The 27,675-nt window shown below is 44.3% G+C and overlaps 1 protein-coding gene across 3 annotated transcripts in view; it reads left to right on the plus strand.

Moving 5' to 3' along the window:
* Fhip1a (FHF complex subunit HOOK interacting protein 1A) overlaps nt 1-27,675 on the plus strand; it is a 208,526-nt gene that overhangs the window by 160,439 nt on the left and 20,412 nt on the right. For all 3 annotated transcript variants that reach the window (XM_038348346.1, XM_038348344.1, XM_038348345.1), the window contains 2 exons: nt 19,875-20,042; nt 24,255-24,334. In XM_038348346.1, the coding sequence (XP_038204274.1) occupies nt 19,875-20,042; nt 24,255-24,334 (248 nt within the window). The remainder of the gene's footprint in view (nt 1-19,874; nt 20,043-24,254; nt 24,335-27,675) is intronic.

The raw sequence follows: 27,675 nt of genomic DNA on the forward strand, positions 1-27,675 counted from the left end.
CCTTGATTAACACTCGTGGGTCAACTGTGGAACATAAAGAAATGATTAATGCTTATTGGGGAAATCCTCTGGGAATATTAAATGATGGTAATAGAAGTTATTGGAACATTTGCTTCTTTTTTTAAAAAAAAGAAAACCTTGTAATTAATATCCAAAGTCTTGCTGATGAGTTTCCAGAGCTAATTAAGTACCACATTGTTGAGCATTTTAGTCAAGGCACCTTCATCTAGAGCCCATGGCAATTCTTATCTGAGACTAGGTGTATTATTCAGGAACTGAAGCCTAAAGCGTTCCATTCATCTTTCAATTTTAGCCGTTTGTGACCATAGGATCAAAGTTGGTCCATGACCAACTTTATGGTGTCTTGGAAGCATCCTTCTCCCTATAATGCTTTGTCTAATGATGCGCTTAACAAGAATAAATAAAACTAGTCAGAATGAATAGAATTAAATTGGAGAGTGAAGAGGCAGGCAAATTTAGTTATACAGGTGACTGGAACTCAAAGTGAAATACATTTAATTGTGAAAATCCAAAGGGAAACCTAAGATTTAAGACAGCTATTCCTTTAAAAACATAATGAAAGATACAAATTTCTAGAAAGGAGGAAAAAGACTAATTACAATATTACTGAAGAAGAATCAGTGGCTAAAGAATCATGCTTGCAGCACGCTCTCTACATGTAGAAATCAAACTGTTCAAGATGGACTTCACTGCCCTGGGTTTGGAGCGCCTGTAAGTTAATTGGCAGCGGTCATTGCTTCGGTTGTTCGCCAAGATACCAACTGTCTGAATAGGCCCGGTGATACTTACATTTATGCCAAATGCTTTTATAACCATAGATAGGTTATCTCTAATCCAGAAGCCCCAAACACTCCGAAACTGTAGGCTGCATTTTGGATGGGTGGTACTCAATGTACAGTAGGTTTAGCTGTCCAGATTGTTTCTGTGTCTAAGAATCTAGGCGTTTAGAACTTCCAAGTCTAGTAGATTTCCATTTCCTTGAGGAGCAGTGTGGAGCAAGGGGAGGAACTCATGTGTGTCCCCTGTCGTCATCTGGCTCCATGTTTGCCCAGTGTTTGGTGCTTAGACATTCGGGAATATTTTTTCAGCCAATGAATTACCAAGATCTCAGTTTTTAAGCTTTGCAAAGAGTGCTGGGTCCTATGCCCCACGCCTGTAATCCCAGCTACTTAACAGATTGCTGAGGTAGAAAGATTGCAAGTTCAAGACTAGCCTGGGCCACAGAGTGAGTTCAAAGCCAGAATGGACGGAATAGTAAAGCCCTGTCTCAAAGCGGTATGTATCAGTAGGCTAGGGATATAACTCAGTGGTAGAGTTTGCTGAGCATATGTGATCCCTGGGCTCAGTCCTCAGGACTACAAAACAAAGCTATATATGTTGGTATGTGAACTTTGTGAAGCATTCTTTGTGTTTGAAGTTCTTATCAAATCTGAATAGACTAACTTAGATATAGAAATGTGGTATGTTATGAACACTACAGAATTTGAGTAGTGGACATAATTCTAGAGATTATGTATTCCTTAGTTCTCAGTCAAAGGCATTAAAGACCAGAGAGGTGGGCTGACTTGGGCGTGCTCACCCAGACATTAATGACCAATCTTGTACCAAAGCCACTCCCCAGTGTTGTCTTCTTGCATTGTTTTTTAAAGTAAATCTTAGGTTCATGGATCCTTCCATAACATAAGTTTAACTTCTGAGTCCCAAAGCAGAGTTTAGAGAAAACTCTTTCCTTTTGTTAAACACAAGATAGATTTCCTTGAAGAACAGATCCATTTCTTGTCCAGGCTATGGCATAATGCAGGAAGTTGCTTGGGTGTACCAATTTTTAATGTCCTTTTCTCTAAAAGGAGAGTTTGCGCCACCTAGTGGATCGAAGAAGAGGCTCTTGGGGTGAAGGTTTTCTGTGGCCCTCCCCTAAAGAGGAGAAAGGAACACAGCGGTAGCTCATGAATCTCCACTCCACTCCCATGGAAACTTCTATTTGTGTCCTGGAAGTGGTGTCCATAGCCTAGGATGCACATCAAGTCACTTTGTCCCCCACCGTGCTAAAGTAAGCTACACGATTGTCCGTGCTGCTCTGTGGTAGGGGAAGGAGGTGCGGCAGCGGGAACCACATCAGCCCTGCTCGTCCTCCCGCTCTCTCGGGTCTGAACCTTTTCACTCATTAATTCAGAAATACTACATTGGTCCTTCCCAACATTGTTGGCAATCAATTAAGTCCTGTTCTTCCCAGGAATTCCCCTATGGCTCTTCTGGACAATTATTCAGGATTGTACAGTATTCTAGTTTTTGGAAGTTTCCAAATTGCTTCTTTGTTGCCCTTCAGTAGAGATTATTCAAGTCTTTTCACAGGTTCTGGGGAAGATTTGTTTTAAGTGGCGGGCAGTATCCACCTGCAGAACAACTTGAAAACTTAATGGACAGGACAGGTTCAGGTTTCTCAACAGATTTTCCTGGTGACTGGAGATGTCTCTCAGCCTCTGGCATTGGACTTTTCCTTGAAGTGTGCTTGCTCATTTTATAGTTAAGAGTGTGGCTCAGCAAAGCATTTCTAAAGCTCTCTGTTCATCTACCAGTATCTTCACTGGGATGGCAGTGTCTGGAAGGTACAGGGGACTTAAGGTCAGAAGGTCCGTGTGGTTTATAGTGGTACAGGTGACAATCAGAATCAAAAGAGAAACTAGCCTAGCAGGGAGGTGATGAGCCTTGCAGAAAGGCTGAGTTAACTGGCTCAGGGTGGATCATAAGCAAGGGTGTCTTTTGGGAGATTCTAAGATGGAATTGAGACTGAGAATAGCCACCAAGTTGTTACCCAAGTATTTGGGGTGAAAGCCTGGGCTCCGTAACTCCAAGTAAGGCTCAGTCACCTGTCCCCAGTATGCTAATTAAGGAGAGTAATTCTGAAAGGCAGAGAAAGGAGGTTTATTCTGCATGGCTACATTAGGGAGTAAAACAAATGAAGATGCAGTGACTCCAAGTTAGGATGTGGATATGAGGTTCTGAGAGAGGGCAAGAGGCTGGCAGAGTGGAGTAGGATTGGTGGAGGTATGGCCCCCTGTATTTGGTCTCAGCTCCCTGTCTGTTTGCCCTAACATTCTACAATATGTGTTAGATTGCTAAACCGTTAATGCTGAGGGTGCAGTCTGCCCTCCTCTGGGAGAGCGAATTGTCCCTGGAAGCTTTTAACTTCCTGGGATTTAAAGTAACTTAAGAGGAAAGGTTAAGGACACTTGCTTATCTCTGTGATGTCAGCCAAAGCACAGACACAAATTGAAGGCAGAGATGGCAGGCTCTCATTCTGTCCTCAGTTACCCTGTGAGCCAAAACGAGGAGCCAATGTTTGTTAGCAAAACTGGCTTCTTAGTGCCCATTTCAGTAGAGTGGCCTTAAGAAAGGGCTGTGAAACTCTGGAGCCCAAATACGTCTGGTGAGCTCTTAGGCTTTTAAATCGTGTGCACATTGGAGAACCTTCAGGAGGCAGGGCTGTCCTGCCCCACTGTTAGCATGTGGGAGGAGTCCAAGTCTACCTCTACGAGAGGTACTTACGGAGCAGGTTCTGAGGCAGACCTAGCTCTGAGGGATGAGTGTGAGGGTCAAAAATGTCCCTCTGTGAGTGGCAGCTGAGTGGATTGCTAAAGTTGTCCTCATCTGAGAGTGCTCGCTTGACACCGTTGGTGCCTTCCCAGTGACTGAGGGAATGTGGGTGTCTCACAAGAAGCATTTGTTCTTTCTGTTGGTTTAATATTGAATTTCACCTTTACCTATGGATTCCAAAGGTAAAGTATGCCCAACCAGTTCACGGGAGAAGCTTCTGGAATAGAGGCCTGGTATGACACTTGGAGCTGCTTTCTTTGACTTCAGAACTTTGCTGATTCAACTTGTCTTGGCAACTTGTGTCTTTATGTAGAAGACCTTGTCCACCTACCAAGCAGGTGACGCTGAGGTCTGCTGTTTTCAGAAGAATGACTAGAATGTTGTCTTGACATCTTCTCAGGTGATATAACTAACAACCATGAAACATTGTTTTGATTGTGGTCTCTTCCACTCCTTGTGTATTTGCGGGCAAAATTGTGAGTCTCAGTTTTCCTACTAACGACCTTAAAGGACCAAGGAGAATTAGCCCTGGATAATGTATGTCAAATACCTAACACATTGTTGACAAGGAAGTAGGATTCTGTGAACAGAAGTCATTTGGGGAGCTATCACAAAACATGTATAATGAATTAAGATGATAATTAACAACATTCCTTTCTTGTTTTGGACATAGCAGCTTCATGGCCCATGTGCAGCTGTTGTCTAGTGGGGGTGACAGAGATGTTTATAGAGGCTTCTCCAGGAGAGGCATGCAGTGTCCCCACCCCCTAGTGCGTATGTGACCGTTCAGTTTATCACTCAGTGCTCAGCATGCGGTGACCTGAAATGGTCACTTTCATACTGTGACAGAATGCCCGAGGAAAGGACCTAGGTGGGAAAGGGTTTGTTTTGTTTCATGGTTTTCGTCCATGGTCACGTGGCTCCATTGATTCTTGGCCCTTGTCGGGGCAGAACGTCTTGGTGGGAAGCCAGTCATTAAGGGAAAGACACAGACAGGGGGAAGGAGTTGGGAAGGCAGGCAAGATCCAAGAATAAGATACACTCTCGGGGACTGGAGAGATTTCTCAGTGGTTCAGAGGTCCTGTTCCCAGTACCTACATGGCAGCTCACAAGAGTCTGTAACTTCAGTTTCTGGGTGTCTGATGCCCTCCTCTGGCCTCCATGGGCACTAGGGTATCTACACGGTAAACATACACATGCAGGCAAAACAGTCATATACAGAGATAAATGAGTAATTAATTTAAAAAGATATGCCCTTTATGTCTCCAGTGACTTCAGGCCTGTTTCCTAATTGCCCAATCACCTATGAATATGTCAGTGGATGCACTTATCAATGAGCTCCATTGATGAAGTCAGTTGTCCACATGATCAGTCACCTCTCAAAAGTGCCACTAGCTGGGCATCACCACACAGGGCCTTTAGGGGACATTGTATGTTAAAGTATGTTACTCCCTAGCAGGATTAATTTTACTGCTCACATATCCTGCTGCTAATTTAGAGGGCATAGAATACAGATTTTTACTTAAATAATGAGAAAAATATAACTTCTAGTATTTATTTTGACATAAGTTATTCCTGGTGCCATGGAGTGGTAGGAGAATTGGGTTTCCAGGAAAGTTAGGGCCATTGGGAAGCTGAGAAGGCCACGCGAGGGAGTAAAGGTGGTGACTCACGATTGGGATTGCCTGGATGCTGCCATGAATTTGTCTTGCTACTGTCATTGGCTGAATGACAGTATAGGGAGGACAATGCCACTTCAGTGATGATGCCCTCAGCCTGGCCACAAAAAGCATCTATGTGAATCCGTGTAAACTGAGTTTGCAGCCAAAGGAACCTGAAATAAAGTTCTAGAAACGTCAGTGTGGTCTGAGTTCTGAGTCTTCCCTGCCGGTGTTCTGAGAAAATGGGGACTAGGAAAAGCCAGGCGGGCCAGGATCATCAGACATCTTCATTACTTGGGAAATTCATGCTGGAGAATAGAGTTTATTCTTGTAGATATTGCTTCCTAATATTGAACCCCAGAATTAGGTAAGCCATGGAAGCCAGGGCAGGAGGAGCACAGAGGAATGTGTACTTGCTGCCAGAAGCCTGACTTTCAGAGAAAGGGGAAGGGATGGACTCCGTCTCTCATCGTCCTTGGGGAGAAAGGCTGAAAGAGACAGCTAGAGGATCGCAAGTGTTAGAGAAACATTAGGAATTCACTCTCCTCTACCTAGTGTTCAAAAGTCTAACCTTCCTTAATTCTAGCAAGTATATGAGTACTTACACACACTTTTTAAAAAATGGCTGCTATTTGTTCCCCCATTCCAAAGAACACATGGCGGGCCCTGTAATCCACAGCAGGCTGTTTGGACTACTTTTCCTGGTCTTGCAAACTGCATCTAACCTGGCCCCATCCAGCTTGCAGCTCTGTGATTTCCAAACACAAATCTTAAGTCAGACCACCATTGTCACCCTCTGCAGAGTCTGTTCTTGCCCCAGGGTTCCTGATGGATTGTCCCTCTGCTTCCCGCCTGTCTACCCAGAGTGCAGTCATTCAAGTCCCAGTACAAGCTCCACACTGAGACAAGCTTTGCACTTGAGTGCACATCGATTTCTCTCCTCTCTAAACCAGCTCTGAGCAGTCATGTGAGATCAAGAGCTTGGGCTTAGCACTCCTGTCATATATGAGCTTTGTCAGCCAGTGAGTGAGCACCTCAGGGACAGACACTTTCTATTCTTCTGTGTGTTGTATATCTGTGGTTTGCTCAATAAATTCACAATTGGTTGAATAAATGTATCAAAAGACATGGTGGGCATCCTTGTCATTACACTGACTGTGTGTTCTTAAGGGAGTAAGACACTAAGGTATAGAATTTCATTAGCTCAAGTTTCAAGTCCCTGACACAGAATTGGAGAATCTCAGGATTTCAGAATTGAGACTGTGGTCCTCCAGGTCAACACCATTCTTTCACAGCTGAGCATGGTTGTGACAGGAACGAGGCACTTCTCTTACTGACTGCAAACCGCCTGTCAGTCTTTGGCTTTAGGTTAGCCATCGAAGGGGTAGCTGGCAGCTTTATGTTTCACATAGATGGGCCTGTGAGCGTTCCGAGGTGCGTTTCTCCATCTCAGAAAGCCTCCCACTGCTTATCTTTTTTGGCAAATTCTGTGGAGGGAGGTCCATTATGGATGCTGCTGCTGTATCTCACTGCCGCATCCCTCTCTGTGTGTGTGTGTGGGAATTCACTGAAGAGGATTCTAGAGCATGTAAGTTTGTTCTACACCTGTAGCCACCAAGGCAACAAAAAGTTCCTTGTGGCCCCAGACACGAAGCATAAAATGCAAGTATCTTCTGTTCTCACCGAAGATCATTTTATGCTATCCCATGATGCTCTAGGTATCTTAAATTGTTACCCACAGTCCCCGAGAGACTCTCAGCTGAGAAAGAAAGCTCATTTGCATTCTCTGATCAGCAAAGATCAAGGGCAGTTACCACCAGGACAGACCATTACAAACCACGATCCTGAGGACAGCAGCATTGATGGGTGCTGGGAGAGGAGGCAGCTCTTTGCCAGTGTGGACCAACACCAGGAGCTGGGATAGGATAAAGGACAGCTGACCAGAGCCTCTGCTGGGGGAAGGCATCTTTACCTGTGTAGTATTTCTATGTTGTATAGTGTTGTATTGTGTCATGTAGTGTAGAATTGTGTAGTGTAGCATTGTGTTGTGTGTTTTAATATCCTCAGTGATTATGCTTATCTTTTATAGAGAAATTCCAGTCCCAACTAATAATCATGCAGTTTTGATTATTTGCGCCGCCACTGTTTCTTTTCATTCAATTTAAAACTTTTTAGAATTATAAGTAAGAAATTAAATGTTAGTGTTAGTGCTGACTTTTATTTGTTAGCAAAAAGTCATTAGAGAAGGTTATATAGCTGGGTATGTTTTAAACAGTTTTTAAACACCGAGTCATCGTGTAAATGAATTAGAAAGTCACCTTGAGTCAAGATTAGCACTGAAAATGGAACCAAATAATAAATATCAGAATGCACGCTATAGCATTCTGGTGAGTGCTGTGCATTGTTCAAGATGCGTTTTATGATGCGTCATGGTGTAATCAGTCTTGGAAACACTGCTGTCATGCATTGGAGGCTGGGTCACTCCAGTCATTCTCTCTGCTTTATTATGAACTGTCAGTGTTGGCCGCGCATCTCGTATTATGAAACGTTAATTTGTTAATTGTTTCAGCACATTTATTTTGAGCACCCAGTATATTCCAGGCACTGCTCTAGATGCTGGGGAGGAGCTCTCTGTTAAAATTCACAGGGCAATCATCTAACTTTTGGAGAACCCCTGTGTTGGTTTGCATAGATTAAGCTGTGATCACAGAAATCTCCCTGCTAACATCCTTTCCCATGCCTCATGTGGCTTTTGCTTATATTTTCCTGATCAGGACACAGCTAGACACATAGGAAACATACTTTTTGTTTTTAAACTATAAAGTCAGGGTTTCCTCCAAAGAAGACAGAATGACCATGGGGAAGACATTTCATACTGCTTCCCACCAACACAGAACTTCTTAGATATTAACAAACTGTGTTTCTCTTGATGGCAAGCTGGGGGTTTCTGTGATTGTCATTACGGGAGAGACCCGGGCTCTGCAGAGTCATGGCGTAGAGCCGTGCAGGTTGTCCATTGCACAAGAGCAGTCTGCTGCACTGCAGGTGCAGATGAGGTCATTAGATCTCTAGACTTAATGCCTCGGCAAGGGGCTGGGTCCACAGACAGCAGAGGGGAATCTTCCAGTGGTAAAAATCACCCTCTGCTCTGGCCAGACAGTCAGCTAAGTAAACCACAGGGCAGGGAGAGCTACCTCTATCCAAGGAGACCCTTTCACTTAATTGCTGCAATGCCCTGTGCAGGCTGCTGTTGGCTCAGAGGTGGGCTCAGGAAGCAAGTGCCCATAAGGGACATGATTCTGTCCCTTCGGCTGCAACTCTTCTTGCCTTTTTAAAAATCACTTTTAGAATTTCAGAAGGTAGGTGATGCCAGTGTAGCCACAGTCCTACCACACAGGTGAGCCGAGAGTTTGCTTTTAGAGGCTGAAGCAGATACTGTGACAATCTCATTGGCTGACCTCCGTCATACCTCAGGTCGCCTCTCTCCCATTGTAGGAGAGGATATTAGGATGATAAATGAAGCTTCTGGTTACTTCTGATTTGAAATTGGAAATGAGACTTCTCTCTTTAATTTCAACCAGTGCACAGTAGTGATAATGCCACACCAAAGGATGTGGTTCTTGGGCCTCGGAATTAGGAGACGATAGGACCAGCCCCACCCTCCCTCACACAGATGGCACAAAACATAGCTCACACAAAACTTCACCTGTCTGTGGAAGCCAGGTGGTGTTCACCTCAGAAACAAGAGCAGATACAAGAGGGGAAAATCTGGTCTGAAGTTTGGTGTGAATCATTTATTCTTCCCCCATGTGCCATCCTAAGAGAACATTTAAAATCGATCAGCAGCAAATGCCTTGTGAGTTTATCTTCAGGCAGGTTGTAAGGAAAGCAGAAGGTCGGGTTGGGGTTCAGCAGAGGCTGTTGGCCTGCTTGTTACCATCCTGCCATGGTTGTCTCTTGCCCCACACTGGCTTTCCGCAGGCAAGGTGGCCCCTCATTTCTGAGATGCTCTGCTGTGAGTCTCCAGTGCCAGACGAAAAGCAGGTTTGGGGAAAACAGAGGAAAACGACCACGGCTAGAATTAATGAATTTGTTCTGGCAGACACCTGTGCCATTTCTGTCTCACCATTGTGTGGAGATTTCTTTGTCGCTCGTGGAAAATAAGCCAGGAGTGAAATCTGTCCTTTGTCATCAGAGCTTGTTTTTGCACCTGGGAAAATTGGTCTAAATATAAAATTTTACCCCAAAATGATGCACTTAGCCCAGCAGGCAGACGGGGTCTGGAGGGTGATTGCAGGCATGAGATGTGATCCAGCCTTTCCATAGTCAGCTTCTGGCTGAGACTCTAGCCCATACATTTCCCCTCCGCTCAGGGGTTGGAAGTCAGTTCTACCAGCATGAATGGGACTGTTGTGTTAATCTGGAGGAGAAATGGAGGGACAGCCCACGAAAGCATTTCTTCTCTGCAGTGGATCACTTTTCCAAGTTGCTCTCATTCAGAGCACGGCCTGAGTTGGGCTCTGTGTTTTCGGTGAAGTGTTATTCACTCTAAGCGAAAATGTTCCCGTTACTCAGATATCGGCAGATGAACCTAACCACCTTGGCATCATCAAGGCATCCTCAACATAGGCTGTAGATGCCGTGTTTTTCTTCCTTAGTAGCAGAGCTCCCAGTGTCCATCTCAATCTGTTTGTTGATCGTGTGTTGAGCACTTCACAGTGCACTGTGTCCTTAGAGAACCGGCTCAGTAGGTCAGATGTACATGTTTCTGCAGAAGTTGGCAGTCATAAAGGATGGATAAATACATGAAGAAAACCGAGAAATGGCACTGACCTGACCAGAAAAATAGAAGTGGAGATTAATAAGGAGGGAAAGTTGCATTTGGGCAACACTTGTCCAGCATCAGATCCTAAGCTAAGGGCAGGACAGGGAACGCTGGGATGACCCACAGGGTTTCTCAAGACCTGTTGTATTCAACAGTAGTCTGGAATCCGAGTTTAGAGGCGGCTTTATCAGGATCTGTGACTCAATGGCCTAACCTCAGACCTCCTCCTTCTCTGTGACTCAACCGTCTAACATCTCCTCCTCCTCTGTGACTCAATGACAACCTCAAACCTCCTTCCTCTCTGTCTTTCTTAGAGTTTCTGTTGCTCTGAAGAGACACCATGATCATGGCAACTCTTATTAAGGAAAAAATTTGACTGGGGTAACTTAAAGTTTCAGAGGTTTAGTCTACTGTCACCATGGCAGGACATGACATCAGCAGGCAGATGTGGTGCAGGAGAAGGAGCTGAGCACTCTATAGCTTGATCCACAAGCAATGGGAAGTGAACTGGGTCACTGGCTGCAGCTTGAGCATAGGAGACCTCGAAGCCCACCCCCACAGTGACACACTACTTACAACAAGGCCACATCTCCTAATAGTACCACTCCCTATGGCGGCCATTTCCTTTCAAACCACCATGTTCTCAAACCCTGTTCCTAGAGGAACTGTCTTTCCAGGAGGAACCTTTTTTCTCTCTAAGTCTTTGAAGTCCGTTCTCAAAAGGATGAATGAATGCCCTGGGCTGAAATAGTGTGCTTAAAGGTCTTTAAATGCTCAGGAGATACTCACAAACTGATACAATGCTGTTGGAAGAGTCTTTTTCAAACAATTATTAAATAAGGAAGAGACAGATGAAATTTTCTTTGAAATATTTCTCCCATCTTTGCTTTGGAGTTACTCCTACCCCAGTTTCCTCATTAATTCTGGCCTCAGAGTTAAACTGTGAAATCCACTCTTACATACTATTTGGAATACGGCCTCCCTCCCTTCATCCTTCCTTCCTCCTCTTCCTGTTTAATATGTACAAGGTGGCCTAAATTCCTATGTAGCCCAGGCTAGCCTCCTTGAACTCAAGTTCTTTTACCTCGGCTTCCCACAAGCTAGGATTATGACACATATTAACATGCTTGGCTTGGAATATTTCTATAACTGAACTCTATTAGATGAAGCTTAATTATATTGGGTCATATATTCAATTATTGTCTGGGAAATTACATTATGAAGCTAGAGGGTACAAATAATATGCATATAATACAGGACAAGAAGCTTTAGAAGTAGCCCTTTGCTAACCCCTCCAGAAAGGTGGGGGCAGGGGTTGGTTTGTGGTTTGTGAAGGGCAAAAGAAAAATGTCTTGATGTTGTAAGAAAAACGACTTTAACTTGGTCATCCCTTGCAGGGGTCTCTTGGACATGGCTGGGTTTTGTTGGCAGTGACACTCTTATTTCTTCTATAAACTATTGGTCAACTGATCCTTTGGGATTAGAATGAGGTTTATTAAGTGGTGAACCCAGCAAACAGAAAACATTTGAGAGAATCCAGTGACCCTGGTAAATCCATCCTGCCCTAGGACACACTTATTCTTTGGAGTCTCCTGGGCAGATCTGTTGTAGTACACAGCCCCTACTAGTTCTGCAAATGCTGACAAGGAGAAATAGAAAGTCTCTCTCTCTCTCTCTCTCTCTCTCTCTCTCTCTCTCTCTCTCTCTCTCTCTCTCTCTCTCTCTAGATGAGCTGCCACATTGTCCCTCTACTTTAAAGTGTATTTAGACAAGCACAGTAGGGATATCTCATTTATATTTTAGTAAGTAAAGCTTGCCTGAAGATTAGAGAGTAAAACAGCCTCACTGGTCAGCCTTACAGATCAGGCAGTGGTGATCCGTTAATCCCAGTAGCCACACCAGTTTGCCATAGAAACCAAGTAGTGATGCATGCCTTTAATCCCAGCCCTAGAGAGGAATAGAAAATGGGAGGAGACAGCTCTCAGATACAGTCTCATTCTGAGATCACTGGAGGCATTGAATTGCCATTTCAGACAGAGGTAGAGGAAAGAGCCAGTGATTGGCTGTTTTGCTTTTCTGACTTTCAGGCTGAATCCCAATTTCTGTCTTTGGTTTCTTTATTGATCATGCTACAAATGCACATTTTGTTCTGTCTGTTACCCCTGCTCACCCCACCCTCATTTAGTTTATTTTTAAATTGATGCCCCAAATCAGAAAATAATGATCATTTTTCCTGTTAGTCCCATCTGTGCATTTAGATGTCTAGGCATTGTCTTTAATTCTCAAATACTTCTAGATATTGTGGTTACCCCATTTTACAGAGGAGGAAGCAGCTTAGAGAGATTAAATGGCACAGTACACTATTAAATTCGGTCCTGCATCTGCCCACCTAAAAATCCCGTGTTCTTTCTAAAATCCACTGTCTGTTCAGGTCTGGCAACCATGCTCTGAGTCTAGCGTGACTTCCTAACTCCTAGCGTAGACCTAAGTCAGGTTTTATAATCCCCAGTGCTTCTACCCTTGAGTATAATAACAAACAGAATAGTGTTCCAGCTGCCTTCCCATCCCAGTCACTAAGTGCTGAGTTTTCAATGTGTTCACCAAATGCTTGGTGAAGACGGCCATTCCTGGAATGTGGTCAGGTTAGAAACAGCAGAAGGTGCAGTCTGTCTCCATGGTGGTCAGCAGGGTGGTCAGCAGGGTGGTCAGCAGGGTGGTCAGCAGCATTCAGGACAGGCCATCTCCATTGGCACTGGAAACAGAAAGGGGTACAGAGAAAGGGCTGAGACTGGCTTTTTTTTTTTTTTTGGTTTTTCAAGACAGGGTTTCTCTGCAGCTTTTTTAGAGCCTGTCCTGGAACTAGCTCTTGTAGACCAGGCTGGCCTCGAACTCACAGAGATCCGCCTGCCTCTGCCTCCCGAGTGCTGGGATTAAAGGCGTGCGCCACCACCGCCCGGCTTGAGACTGGCTTTTATCTTAAAAAATATTTTCCACAGAATATGTCGCAGACACCCTCCTTGCAGCCACCACCTTTTGCTCTCTTGGGAATAAGTAGCTCAGCTTAGTAACTTTGAATGCCACCCCCATCTTCTCAGCCTGCCTCTGGCAGTGGCATCGGTACACTGTGTGGCCTTAAGGTGGAGGAGCAGAAGGAGACAGGAGGGGGCCTGATTCATCCGCTACAGACTATTTCCAGACTTTGAGTAATTGAATGTTTTCTGTCCTGAATTTTTGGCTGACGTGTGAGGTGGGCCCCTCTCTGGGAACCAGGGTGTCTGTCTTCCCTTTTGCACTTGACCGTGCCTCTGGGTGATCTGTGTCCTGGGAAGGAAGAGGTGGCTGTGAAGAGCCCATCCAGCTGCTGCCCTTGGCTGCCCACGGTGGACAAGCTTCCCGTCCATTGGCTTGTCTTTCCGGCAGCAGCTGGTGGGCTCCAGCAGGTGTTCAGTAAAGACTTTCTCAACTCTGTTTCCTGTGGTGTAACAGTCCTCCTTCTCTCTCTGCTGGTCCTACTGTTTCTCCACACTGGTGGGGACCATGAGGTGAGAGAACTCACCATTGACCCATGGAACCAGCTACTTAGTTTTCGCCTGGGGTACCAGAGAAAAAAACCAAAGAAGGTGGCTTCTGTCTTATAGAGGATGTCGCAGTCACCTGACCTCCACTGCCTGCCACCTACCTGAGTGACAGAAGGTAGGGTCCATCTGTTTGCTCCAATGTGACTGGATCACAAAGAAACAGTTAGCAGATGGGAAATTTATTTTTCAAGACACATATAACAACCATCACCGAGAGGACACTGGTGCTAATTTAGATGCAAATGGAATCGCCCAACTAGAGCTGATTACAGAAGGGTCAGGGTTCCTGTATGCTCAATTTCACTCCTACATATCGAGTTAATGTGCTTCTGCAATGTGGACGCAATGGCTGGGCTTATTTTCTTCTTCTTTTTTTGTATAGAGTTTTGACTTTGTAGAAGTAGAATGTGGCATCCACCTCCCTTTTACAAGAAAACAAGCTGTCCATTTGATTCGTTTCTGAAAAGCTTGAAATTCTGATTTAAAAAAAGGGTAGGGGATCATTCTAGAGCTTGTGGGCTAAGATAAAAAGATATAGAATGAGTGAATTCGATTGACATCCTGCTCAGAAAGCCAGGGTCAGTTCCGTGCACTCTGCTGAGTTGTAGCCAGGGATGGATAGCTGGTGGGCAATGGGCTGGTACAAGCGATTTGAAGCTGCGTTAATGCACTGTTTGTTGGATGACTGCTTCTCACAGTCAGGTTTTTGCACACTGGGTATACCAGTGAAGCACCTGCACATAATATGATTTGTATGTATTTCTAACAAAATATACACGCCTAAGTTCCACAGAACAGTACTTGCTCTTACTACACACAGGGGACACTAACATTTTCTATTTGAAAATGGTCTAAACCATTAGTGAACCAGCAAATTGAATTCACTCACCCAGTCTCAAGCTACATTTTTTAGAAAACACAACTTTAAGGGGCTGGTAAAGGCATGAAGAAAGAACCAAGCAAGGGCTAAAGGAAGATGGGGAAAGGGAATAAAGAAAGATTTGCTTCAAAGAATGAACTAAATTGGACCGACAGAAATAAAACCACGTGCCCAAGGAAGGCCTCTGTCCTAGCACTTGTACTGGGGAGGAAGCAGGACGGTGCTGGGTGTTTACAGCTGTCTTTATCTCATCAAGGGTAAGTTTGGAAGTGGGAGGATTTTGAGTTTTCCGCTGTTCTGCTTCAGTCATTATGGTCTACCCTTAAATTTGAAATAACATTCTCAAGCTGCTACAATGTGTAGACATTGTTAATTTGAGTGACATGTTAATTTGTATGGCTGGCTATTTTCGTGTAAGTTGGTAGCTGCCTGCCATTCTTTGTAGAATAAGGTAGATCCTGGCAACCTTATGAGACAAAGGTCCTCATGTTGCGGTTCATCGTCCTCCACCATTGAATAGTTACTTTGTGGCTTCTGTGTTTTGCTAACGCTGCTCTGGGCGCTGGCAGAAGGCTCCACTTTGCATTGCTCAGACTGAGTGTCTCTCCTCTGTGGTTATCGTTAGCTTTCAAGTGATCACACTTCGGCTCTTCATCTTATCCTCATTAAGGACGTTGCCTACTTGGGAGGATTAGAAGAAGTTTCTGAAAGTACGATAATGGGGCAGGAAGAGATTTTCTGGGATAAAAGACTCTGAAGGATATGGTGGGGAGAAGAGGTGGAAGGAGAAGCAACTGGTTTCCCTGGTTAGGGTATTAGTTTAAGGTTAAGTGTGACCTCAATCTGTAAAGAGTTTGCAACTTGATATTTAACGGGATTGGGTTTTGAATATTTATAGCATGTTATGTAAATGCTGCCCCCCAAGTGCTTCCTTAAATCCTCTTAGCTTACTAATGACAGCTTTGATTTCTAAAAAGAAATAAAATCTTTTCATTTATCCAGCCTAAGAGTAGGTAAACAATAGCTGCTCAACGCCCCCCCCTTTCATGTTGGCCCCCGAGGACGGACTTGGATTCTAGCAAGTTGATTACTGGGCTTTTGGGCTTATGAAGGTCACGTGTAACCAGTGGGGCAAGCTGATGTTGCGCTACCAGCTGCAAAGCAGCTTCTGGGAGTCTCCTGTCAGTTCAGCAGTGCCGGGTAAAGTTAGAGACAGCGTCAAGGAAGCTAACTTTTAGCCCATTTGGAACGATTCCATTTCTCTACTGTTTTCTATTTACATTTTCTTGCCTTGATCATTTTGGTTGAGATTTCCACCAAGTGATCCCAACGTTGCAGTCAAGTGGATGTGGATAGCTGTTTATGGCCGAGCACCATTTCCTGTTTAGCTGTTTATAGTGGCATTAATTATTTTTGATCTCTTCACTAAAAGTGTACCAACACTCAGGTGTGGTAGCTCTGAAGACTGAGGCAGAAGGATTATTAGTTAAGAGTTTAGCCTGGTCTACACAGGGAGGGCTGTGTCAGAAGCTAAGGAATGAGAGTGTAGCCCAGTGGATGATGCTAGCATGGGGAGGATTGAGTAAAATTTTATTGACAGAAATACACATACACACACGTGTGTGTGTGTGTGTGTGTGAGAGAGAGAGAGAGAGAGAGAGAGAGAGCGAGAGAGAGAGAGAGAGAGAGAGAGAGAGAGAGAGAGAGAGAGAACATAGAGGAAGGAAGAGCTTCCAGGACACAGACAACAAGGCTTCTTAGGTTTTTTTCTCGTTGGAAGTCCTTTTGTCTGAGAAGTTTGCCTGATCCTGGGTATACAGGTGTATTCTTTACTATTCTCATTTCCATAACCAGATATCCAACAAGAAGCAATTAGAAGAAAAAAGGCTTTGGTTTGGCTTATAGTTTAGGAAGGAACACCTCCCACCATGGCAGGGAAGGAGCGGCAGGGAAAGAGGGAATGAGTCACACGGTGTCTACAGAAAGACAGAGAGAGGCAGGAGTTAGGACTGGGTTCTATATAACTCCACAGCCTCCATCTGTGACACCCCAGTGAGAATCCACCTCCTGAGCAGCAGATCAAGTGTGCAAACCTACGAGTCTGTGAGGGACACCTCACATTTCACCATAGAAGGCATATAAAACAGATATGTAAATTACAGGTTTACAGTAATAACTCACGAATTTATTTTAAAACAATTATTTATTTTACATATAATTTTACTATTTAGATGAAATCAAATTAATTCTCGAATGAATATTTGATGCTGCAAAATGTGGAACATTTTCGGTGTTTTTCAGGATTGATTGAGGCTTAGATTTTACAATTGTCAGTGCTGAGGTTATCAAGTCACATGAATACTTAGTACAAAGTAGTAGTATGATTTAGGATCATTTCAAAAATTGTCGGAAATCCCGACCTAAGCCTAATTAAAAATTCATTTGACAATTTTTCTGTGAAGCTCAAGTTAACAACTCCAGTAGCAGTGTTTGCAAGTGAACATCCAAACAGTAATTTCATACTTATGTGCTGAGTAGGTGGTGGTATGTGACGTGGTGTAGAGTATTTGGAAGAATTAGGTAATGCTCAACTCTGGCAGATTTCAATTGCTGGATCGTGGAGGGACAATGCCTCACCCCTGAGGAGGTCTTCTGCATGTTCAGCTTTGTGTGCTGCAGTAGGATGAGTAGGTAGGAACGTCAGGGCAGCCTTAGCCATGTCCCATGCAAGCCCCACTCGAGAGCTGCAGAAAGCGCAGGCTAGAGCAGCTGGCTGCAGAAGCGGGCAGCTTGGGAGATGCACTTTTCCCTGTGTCTGTTATTTGCCCAGTGTTGATGATTTCCTGCTCCCGCTTCCTTTACTATATCTGGGCTACAGAGAGCCCTTTAAAGTAGACAGACGACTTCAAGTGGTCTGAACACTTGCATGCTCACACCATGGCTGCTGAGCTGGGGGACGGTGTTTACACTCCAGTGATGGCCCCTGTCACTCAGCACACCATGTGGGGGTTTCAGTGGATTATGAAAGAGTGAGTTCAAATGGACTTTATGGTAATAAAGTCCATTATTTATTAGAATAAGAAAGGAGACAGCTGATTTTGTGATATTTTACCCACCTGGACTCCTCTATCCAGAGCACAGCTGAGCACCAAGAACTTATAAAAAGGAATTCAAACCACCAAAATAGACAGCGTCAAGGCCTTATTCGCAGATGCAGCCATTCATGGCCTGTCTACACTCATCTCGAAGCTCTGGACATCTGGTTTCTAAACTGATCTGTGGGTTTTTAGGCTGAAAATTCAAAGAGGAGGAGGAATGAAGTATAAAAAGAATGGCCTTGGTCGGGTACGATTAAAGTGACAGCGAGCACTTTTAAAGGGCGGGAGAAATAAGGCAGGAATGGAGGAGACACACTCATTCAGAAAGCATCGCCATCTGCTTCATTTTGGATGAACTGCGTTGGGCGGGGTGGGGTGTGTGCAGGGTGTGGTGTTGGAACTCCACAGCTTGAACTGTGCATTTGGTGACTTCAGTGCACCCAAGAGTGGATGCTTCTGTGCCCAGCCTGGTGATAGCCTCTAGACAGAAAGATCAGCTGCTGCCTTCTGCTTTTAGGAGAAGGTGGGGGGAGGGGGTGTCTCTGTCAATTCTAGCGTGTTGGAAGCAGCTTACAGTGCACTTCCTGTTAACTGAGGTAGTATTGTATCCTTCTGGGGACTTCGATGAAGTTGAAGAACAGATAATTATAGTTATACTTTTCCTTAGTTATGATAGAAGATAAATTAGATATAAAACTTGAGGCTCACAAATATAGGGTAGATGATAGAGTATTTTCCTTAATTTGCCAAATGTAAATGGACTAAATATTGTAACTATCATTCTTGTTTGACAGCTGTTTTGTTGTATGCAATCTTGCCATTTAAAGTTAAAACCTTCCTTTTTATTTAGACAGAAGAGGGGAGGTGATGTGGGATTCCCTTCTGTATGCTGTGAATATGTTTTGTTACCTTTGGATAATAAAGAATCTACTTTGGGCCTGTGGCAGGGCAGAATAGAGCAAGGCAGGAATTCCAAGCAGAGATAGAGGAGGAAAAGAAGGTGGAATCAGGGAGATGCCTTGTAGCTACCCAAGGAGACAGATGCCCCAGAACCCTACCGGTAAACCACAAGCCTCATGGTAAAATATAAAATAATAGGAATGGGTTAATTTAAGATGTGGAGTTAGTTAATAAGCCTAAGCTAATAGGCCAAGCAGTGTGGCAATTAATATAGTTTCTGTATGATTATTTGGGCCTGGGCAGCTGGGAATGAACAAGCAGCCTCCACCTACAGGGGAGCATATAGTAGCTCTTTGTATTAATATGTCTAAGGTTGAGGGGCCGAGGACATGCCTCAGTCACTGAAGCGCTGCGTGCGAGCATGAAGACACAGGTTCAGATCCCTGCCATGCATGTAGAAACGCTAGGTAGAAGTGTGCATCTGAAACCCGTGGCAAGGGTAGCAGACACCAGCAGATCCTTGAGGGGCCTTTGGCCATCCTGGTGGAATGAGTGAGTAAGCCCCAGGCTCAGTAAGGTATCCCACAAGGGGTAGCGTGATGAAGGGTTACGCCTGGCACTGACCTCTGGCCTTCACTTTAAGCCTCTACTGCTGCTCTGTGAAGGATGTCACTCAATTCTGATTCACCAAAAGACTGACATTTTCCCTGAATAGGAAAAGCACATAGGTAGGGAATCTCAATTTGTGTTATAAAAAAAGTTGCCATTACTTTATTAGCAGTAAGCTTTTGTAGCACTTTATAAATAATGTTTTATGTCTGGTACTCATTTATAAAAATATTGGCTTGCTGCTCTCCAGAAACACATCTGAGTGCACATCTGTAGCGCTCCATGTCTGCACCTCTCCTTTGCAATTTATGACATTATCATTTAATTTTCTAGAGCTCAATTTGCTGAACATAAACCATGTTGTTATGTTTACAGCTCCTTGGACATAGAGGTTCCCAGTAAAGGTTTATTGGGTGACAAATAATGAGACAAATTATACCAAACTTTCTAATTACTCCTTTATTAACCATATAAATACTTTTCACAGTCTTTCTCCCCATTTTCGAGTACGTACTAAAACTTTTATAGGGTTTAAATCGCATTTGACTGGAACCGTCAGAGCATATGGAGCCTTCCCCGGCTTTGCCGTTCCCGGCCTGAGCTCCAGGGCAGGTGCTGTGTTCCCATGGTCCTGTTGTTGGCTTCAGCTAAGCTCTCAGGGTTGGGTGAGTCTCCGGCAGACTGTGCTCACTCTGTTGTTGGTTCCAGGTGACGGTGGAAGAGGTCATGACCACAACTGCGTACCTGGACCTTTTCCTGCGCAGCATCTCTGAGCCAGCGCTCCTGGAGATCTTCCTCCGTTTCATCCTCCTACACCAGCATGAAAATGTCCACATCCTGGACACGCTCACCAGCCGAATCAACACCCCTTTTCGGGTAAGGAGAGCTTCCGGGGAAGGATGGGTTCAACTCAGATTCCGAACAGGAACTGTTTGGGGAAGGAAATTGTGAATAGTTCCTCCCTCTCTTGCCACTTTGTCCTGCAGCTGTTATTCTCTGTCTATTTGAGTAGAGATAATTTGATAACGTTTTTCCCTATCAGGTGTCCCTTTGTTAGGGAGGTGGCACTGTGTCACCCCCCCCCCACTCCCAATTTTCTCAATTTGTCTATGTTGATGCTTTCTTCTGTGGAACTGGCAAAATGTACTTCTGAAGGAACAAGATTCCGAGAACGTGAAGACTTAGGTGCAGGGAAAGCCAGGGACCTGGAGGACCAGGGCCAGAGGTAGCAAATCTCAGTCCGTGGTGTTTTGAAGTGAAAGTCTGGGAAATTGTGAAGTTAGGTTTTCATTCTAACATTTAGAGCCCACTCAGCTTCGAAGATCCAACACTGAGAGTAGCACCCACCCACACACAGCTCTTCTTCAAAGACTGTCTTTACTTCATTGCAACCATTGTTTTAAAAGTAAAAGATAAAAATTAATAACAGTCTATCTTTGACTTTATAGTGTATGTGTGTTACATGTTTAAAAATATCAGAGAGAGGGAGATGGGAGAATAGAACCGTATAGGATGCTATACCTGTAGTTTGTTTGAATTAACTTAGTTTGAGTCTGGAATGGAATCTGTTAACTTTACTGGAAAAACAATAGCCAGGAGGCAGGCACCATAGCACAGGTCTGTACTCTGGTACTTCCAAGGCTGAGACAGACAGTTTGCAAACCTGGGGGCTAGCTTGGACTTGTCCCAATTGAATAAAAAAAATCTGTGTGAAAAAGTTAAGGAAATTAAAGTGTTATACTAGAAAAAAAATCTCATTCAGTGCTTCACCTGATAGCAACAGGTTCCACATTCAGCCTTCTCCCAGGGAGACCACAAGCCAAACCAGACAAGGCTCAGTGAGTTTAAAAGGACTGAAACCATGCGATGTGTATTCTCTGATTACAGCAAGTTCAAAATAAAAACATCGACAGAAACTTGAGAAAGCCACAAATAGGTAGATGTATTATACATAGTTCAAACAGCATACTCATAAATACCCAGAAGATCAAGAAATTACAAGCGAAAGGATACGTTGTTTTGAGATGCTACACTATGGGTGACGCTTGGAGCTGTTACAGCCAGTAACAAAAGCATAAACCCCTGGATTGTATTTGTCTGCGGTAGAAAGATAGAAACAGTCAAGCTTATAAAAACAGAGAGGAGAATGATAGTTCCCAGACACGGGGAACCAGGAATAGTGGGGACTTCCTGAAGCTGAGCTTGGTTACCTGTGAACTCTGAACTAAAATGTAACAGTGAAACCGTTACGGTGAAAGTGTTACCGTGAAAGTGTTACCGTGAAACCATTACGGTGAAAGTGTTACCGTGAAACCGTTACGGTGAAACCGTTACGGTGAAAGTGTTACCGTGAAACCGTTATGGTGAAACCGTTACGGTGAAAGTGTTACTGTGAAAGTGTTACCGTGAAACCGTTATGGTGAAACCATTACGGTGAAACCGTTACAGTGAAAGTGTTACCGTGAAACCGTTACATTGAAACCGTTACGGTGAAAGTGTTACCGTGAAACCTACGGTGAAACCGTTACGGTGAAAGTGTTACCATGAAAGTGTTACCGTGAAACCGTTACGGTGAAACTGTTACCTAACAGTGAAAAACATTCCCTGAAGAAAAGGAGTAAGGTAAGAGTGTGCCTGCTAAATATTTAAGAAGAGTGCTTCCATTTATAAAATTAAGCAAATAAAGACCCAGATAATTATAAAGCTGCGTGCTTTTTAGATAGCATGATCTTATATGCAAATCAAACAAACAAAAAAACCAACAACAAAAAATCTAAGGGATATACTGAATAGAACTATTAGAAGCCACAACGAGGTTGGCAAGGCTGCAAAAATATAATTTCATGTGAAAATCCGCTTTATTTTTATACAGTAGTGAGTGTTTTAATATTGCTGTGATAAAAGTTTCTGACAGACAGCTACTTACAGGAGGCAAGGGTTGCTGCAGCTCACATGTCGGACTAGAGTCCGTCCTGGTAGGGACCCCGGGCCGCAGCAACTGGCTGGACGTTGGGGCCCACAGTTAAATGGGTGTTCTAACATGAGTCAAGGTTGTTAAGATACCCCCCCCCCCCCCGCCACCAGCATGTCCAGAGGTCTACCTCCCAGGTGATTTTAGATTCTGTCACGTTGGCAATCAACATTAACCCTCTCAGTGTGCAATCTAAAAATCAAATTAAGGTATCAGTCACATTTACAATAGAATCAGAAATAACACACATACGCATATATATGGAAGACATTTGTACGCTTATAGACTGGAAGACTTATTCCTACCTCACGTGATAAACATTAACCCAAAATGAATCAAAGACTTGAAGTTGGGAGAAAATCGTTGTAGTCTTGGCAATGGTTTCTAAGACATGCTGCCAAAAACACGAGCAACCAAAGGAACATTAGACAAACTGGACACATTCAAGATGGATCTAAGAACTGAAAACCAAGTGCACTGGGCAGTATAAGCCTGCATCCTAGCATTGTGGAAACCGAGGCAGGAGTCTCACAAGTTGGAATCTAGCCTGGGTTACATAGCGAGACCCTATTTCAAAGATAAATCTAAATTAAGGTTCAGTGAGATGCCTCGGTGGGCAAAGGCTCTCTGGACAAGCTGGTGACCTGTGTTCAATCCACAGAACACACATAAAGAGACTCTACCAAGCTTTCCTGTGACCTCCACATGTGCACAGTGGTGTGTGTGCCTACACACATGCACACACACATACATGATAATAATAGTTTCAAAGAACAAAGAAGTAGCACAATTTTTTACTCATTTTTTTTGAGACAGGGTTTCTCTGTGTAGTCCCAGCTGTCCTGAAATTCACTCTGTAGACCAGGCTGGCCTCGAACTCAGAGATCCTCCTGCCTCTGCCTCCTGAGCGCTGGGACTAAAGGCTTGCACCACAAAAATTGAAAGGACAATCCACAGAATGGTTGGAGACGTGTCGATCATATAAAATACTTGTGCATAGAATAAAAGACTTCTGCAGCTCAGTTATTGAAAGAAACATGCTCCTTGCCAAGTGCCTTGACAGAGACTGACAGGGGTTACTATGGCAATAGATAAGCAGGGTACCTATGTGAGAAAAGGAAGAGTCGGGTGCTGTATTGTGAGGGAGAGCAGAAGGGTTTCCCAGGGAGAGGTGATGCCAGGCTAAATCTCAGAGGAGGCAGGAAAAGGCATTCTAGTTAAGGGTGAAGCACGTGCCTTGACTTGGAAGGGAACAGACTGTGTTGCTTCTGACTAACTACAGGTCTGTCACCATCCTGAGCAAAGGGGGTGTTTGGGGCCAGTCAGATACAGCTATTTCTTTACAGATCTTTTGTTCGCTTTAAGTTCACTCTGCCTAGAAGACAAACTAGCATTTACTTTCCTCTACGAAGAATAGGAGTCTCAGTTACTTAAATGGCCTTGGAGATTGATAACAGCTTGCGACACAGAAGCTACAGTGGTTTTTATAATTGAGTGTCTCCTGTATTTGGTAGTTCATCGTTCCTTTTAGAAATTAGAGGTTGAAAAAATTCATGTGTTCGTAAAAAGAAAATTAATTATTTTTTTGAGTGAACTCCTTAAAGAAGTATATTTTCACACTCGGAGCACTATAGGAAATAGAACGAGTGAGAAAAATTTTCTTCAACACCAAGAGGGATACTGAGTCCTAAACTCCAAAGTCTGGAGAGAGCTGGTCAGGTGTTCGGCCCTTTCCTAAGAGCCTTCCTTTGTAAATAACCAGTGTTGTATTTGAAGACGACTTAGAAAGACAAATTGTCTGAAGGGGAATTAGGGCAGATGGTGTGTGTCGCATGTCAGGAGTTGAAGGGGCATATTTGTAGTATCTGGATCTGTGATTCACAATATGAACACTGGCATTTCCCAGGCAGCCGTTAGGTGTCTAGCCCGCTCCTCCCCCCCCCCCCCCACCCGGGGAGCTGATATCCCATCAATGCATCTTTCCTGGCAGTGAAGTGCAGTTTGTGGGAACCGCTGGGGTAGGGAGGCCATTTTGTCCTGAGGTTCTGATGTGTCACCTGTCGTGGGCAGAGTCACCAGCCTGACCTCTGAGACTCACCGTGTCGATTGCTCCCCAGCTTTGTGTGGTGTCCCTGGCCTTGTTCCGAACTCTCATCGGGTTGCACTGTGAAGATGTGATGCTGCAGCTGGTTTTAAGGTGAGTGTCCCGCTAAAGACATTTCCTCTATAGCGTTCGTACTGTTTTGTTTCTCTTTGGTAATGTAAATGAAGTAAGGACCATGCCTCTAAGGAAGAAAATTATTAAGAAAGCCAATTTAATTTTTTTGTTATCACCCAAAGTTAATTTTATTTTATTATAAAAAGTTTTTAGTAGGGGCATTTGTATTGTGTTATGAATGTGTTCCTGGAAACAATAATAAGAATGTTGGGAAATTTTGCCAGTATTAAAACTCTTTGGGGTCACGGCTAGACTTTGTTCTCCTGGGCTACTCTTTGTTATTTGCTCTCTTAAGGGACCCTTGTTATTGAAAACAACTTTTTTTCAAATATACAACACTTGGATATAGTCTTCAGGCTTTTCTTTAGTAACATTGCAATGTGACTGTCCAGTCTGTGAGCAGGGCTCAGAACTAGATGGCAAAGCCATCTTCCAGTAACGTGGGGACAGCGTGGAGCAGATAGGGCTCAGCACTCGATGGCAAAGTCACACCCCAGTAACCCGGGGAAGCTCTGAGGATGCTGCTGTTGGAGGATGGGTATCGCAGTGCTGTCAGATGCTCTGAGTGTGGTGATTAGCTTCAGCAGCCCCAGTCCTGCTTTATCCCCTCCCCACCTGCCCATGGGACCCTGCTTCCATGCAGGAAAGTGACTGTGTTCCTTGATGACATATGGTTTGGTCCTGAATCCTCATGCAGTATTCCAAAAGTACCAGGCTAGTCACTGGTCATTGTTTTTTCTCCTTTTTTTTTTCTGAACCCAAACCCTAAATCTTGTAATGTACACTCCTCCAGTGAGACCCACCCTAACATGAGCTTCAGAGTGTGTAAAGGGGGCCACAGGACCAAGATCCCTGCAGGAAACACCGCTAGAGCAGCATTTCCTGCCCCTCTCCTCTCTAGCCATATGGGTAAGGCAGGGATAGGCCAAAAAAGAAAACCATCTTTTCTTAAGTGGGCTGGAAGGAGAGAGGGAAGGAGGGAAAGAGGGAGGGAGAGAAAGAGGGAGGGGGGGGGGGGAGGAGGGGGGGGGGGGGAGGGAGAGAGAGAGAGAGAGAGAGAGAGAGAGAGAGAGAGAGAGAGAGAGCTGTGCCTTAACAAACACTGTGGAAGGTCCTGTTGTACCACCGGGAGCTGAACCATCACTGGCTGGAGAGATGGTTGTTATTAGTATAGCATCCTACAAAAGGGGAATTAAAGCTGAGTCTTGAAAAACTAGGTGGCACCCTCTGTAGGGCCTGACAGATTGTTGCTTTATGGGAGACTATCATTTATATGATTTTAAAGTAAAACAGTGTTTTTGAACTTTTAGGGTTTAAATCAGGTCATCAGTAACTAATCTTAAGGCATTAGCCGAGAACAAATCCGATCATAAGGACACAGCTGGTGGTCTGTTTTAAAAGGATTACTTCAGCTCCCCAGCAAGCCTCTACCACCAGACAGAATGCATTAGCAGGGCCTGAATGAAATCCAGCAGAACAACTTGGCAAAGCACTTTTTTTCATTGCTCAGAACCAGGCTCTTACTCAAGGTGGGCAAAGCCTTGATTGCATTTGAATATTAAATTCCTGAATGCTGCTTCGCTGATGGCAGGGAAACAGCTGTGTTTGCAGTGTCTCTGAAATGGCAGAGTCCCTGGCCAGGTCTGAGATCCATCGCTTCCCCGCTGTGTGTCACCAAGATCTGGCCGGGCTCGAGTGACAGGTTGGCTTGCTGGTGACCTCTACAAGAAGAGCTCTGACCACTTTTTCCTCACAGTATTCAAATCTGTACTTAGCAATGGTGTTAAACATGGTTGTATCTGAGAGCCAGACCTGGACCTTATGACGACGAGAAATGAGCTTGTTAGAATGTACACGTGTCCAAGTCGGGTCTAGTCATTTCTGTGATGTCCCAGAAGGTGCCTGCAGGACGTGATGCTGTTACTAGTTCTGAATGGAAGAAGGGGGAGAGGCCAGGCTTGAGGTTAGAGACAGCTTGACCACCTGGACCTAGGTTCTCTGGCTATTTTTTCCATGAGGATGGTGGTGCTAACACAGTAACACAATTGTTTTTTTTTTTTTTTTTTTCTGAGCACTTCCTCCATTTCCAGCTCTACTTTCTGGAATACCAGAGGACCTGAGGGGCCTGTGCAGGAGACCCCTGGCTCCCGCCCCTCCCCCTGAGCATGCAGGTCTACTTGTCCCACTCTGGAACCTGCTGCCTCATAGGATTTTTGACAGAACCAATTGTGGTGACATCCATGAAAGCATGCAGGGTCTTGTCTACACCTAACAGAGGGTGACTTTCTAGAAAATATGTTAAACTCATAAAAATAATGTCTTTCTGATTTAGAATATGTCCCTGAAGCAAAGACAACAAAAACCTTATTTGTCTAGTCATTTAAACTTTGTTTGAAAGGATGTAAAAATAGATTGTAATCTTCCATTTCACTTTTGCCTGCTGTGCGGTTGTTTGTGCATGATAAGCTCGGAGGTCTGAAAGCCCATGTGACTGCGCAGGCTGTGTGGACCTCCTGAAGAAGTTGTTATATGGAAATAAATCAGCATATCTCTATCTGTTGTAACTCGAGTGCTCTTAAATATTGATTCTTCAAAGTAGCATTCTGTTTCTTATCCGTGTTTCTCCTTTGGCAAAGTGTCAGAAGGGTAAATTGAAATGAGAGATTCCCAAAGAGAGGATAGGTCAGTGAGCAGAAAACCCAGGACAAATTGTCCGCTTCTGTGTGTGCAACTGTGGAGTCCACGGGCAGACAGGAAATACTAACAGGTAGTGGCTCAACAGACCCCTCTGCTCCAGGAACTTCGCAGTTCCTGTGAAAATCAATTGCTTTACCTTGGTTGCCATTTCTGAATGTTCCTATTAGGGTGATTTTGTTTTTAATCAGGTTTGTGGAGCCCCGTTGCCTGGTGTGTCCAGATAAGAGCAGTTTTAGTTGAAGAGAGACTGTGTACATTTCAGGAACACTTCTGTCTTGCAGAGGAGTTGGGTCAGCCAGTGCAGGGAGAGGTGGGGAGGAGAAACATGGCCAAACTTTGATGGGCAGTTATGTATGCTCTTTTGATGCTCACTGATGGCGCTTGTAGCTCTTTGTCTATGGGAACCTGCTTCAGCTCATCGTCTTGGCTTCTCATAGGCAGTAGAGCAGAGTGTGTCTTTGTCACCACGGCTTAGTCACTGACTGCTTTGGGTAGTGGTTTACTTCTTCAAAATGTGTTCATTGAGAATATCATATTTGCACATAATGTATTTTGATCATATCTCCCCCGATGCCTCCTTCCACTCCACTTACCTTTAATTCAAAGGTAAGAAGACTCCCGTG

The sequence above is a fragment of the Arvicola amphibius genome, chromosome 11 (genome assembly GCF_903992535.2).
Source record: "Arvicola amphibius chromosome 11, mArvAmp1.2, whole genome shotgun sequence".
NCBI lineage: Eukaryota > Metazoa > Chordata > Mammalia > Rodentia > Cricetidae > Arvicola > Arvicola amphibius.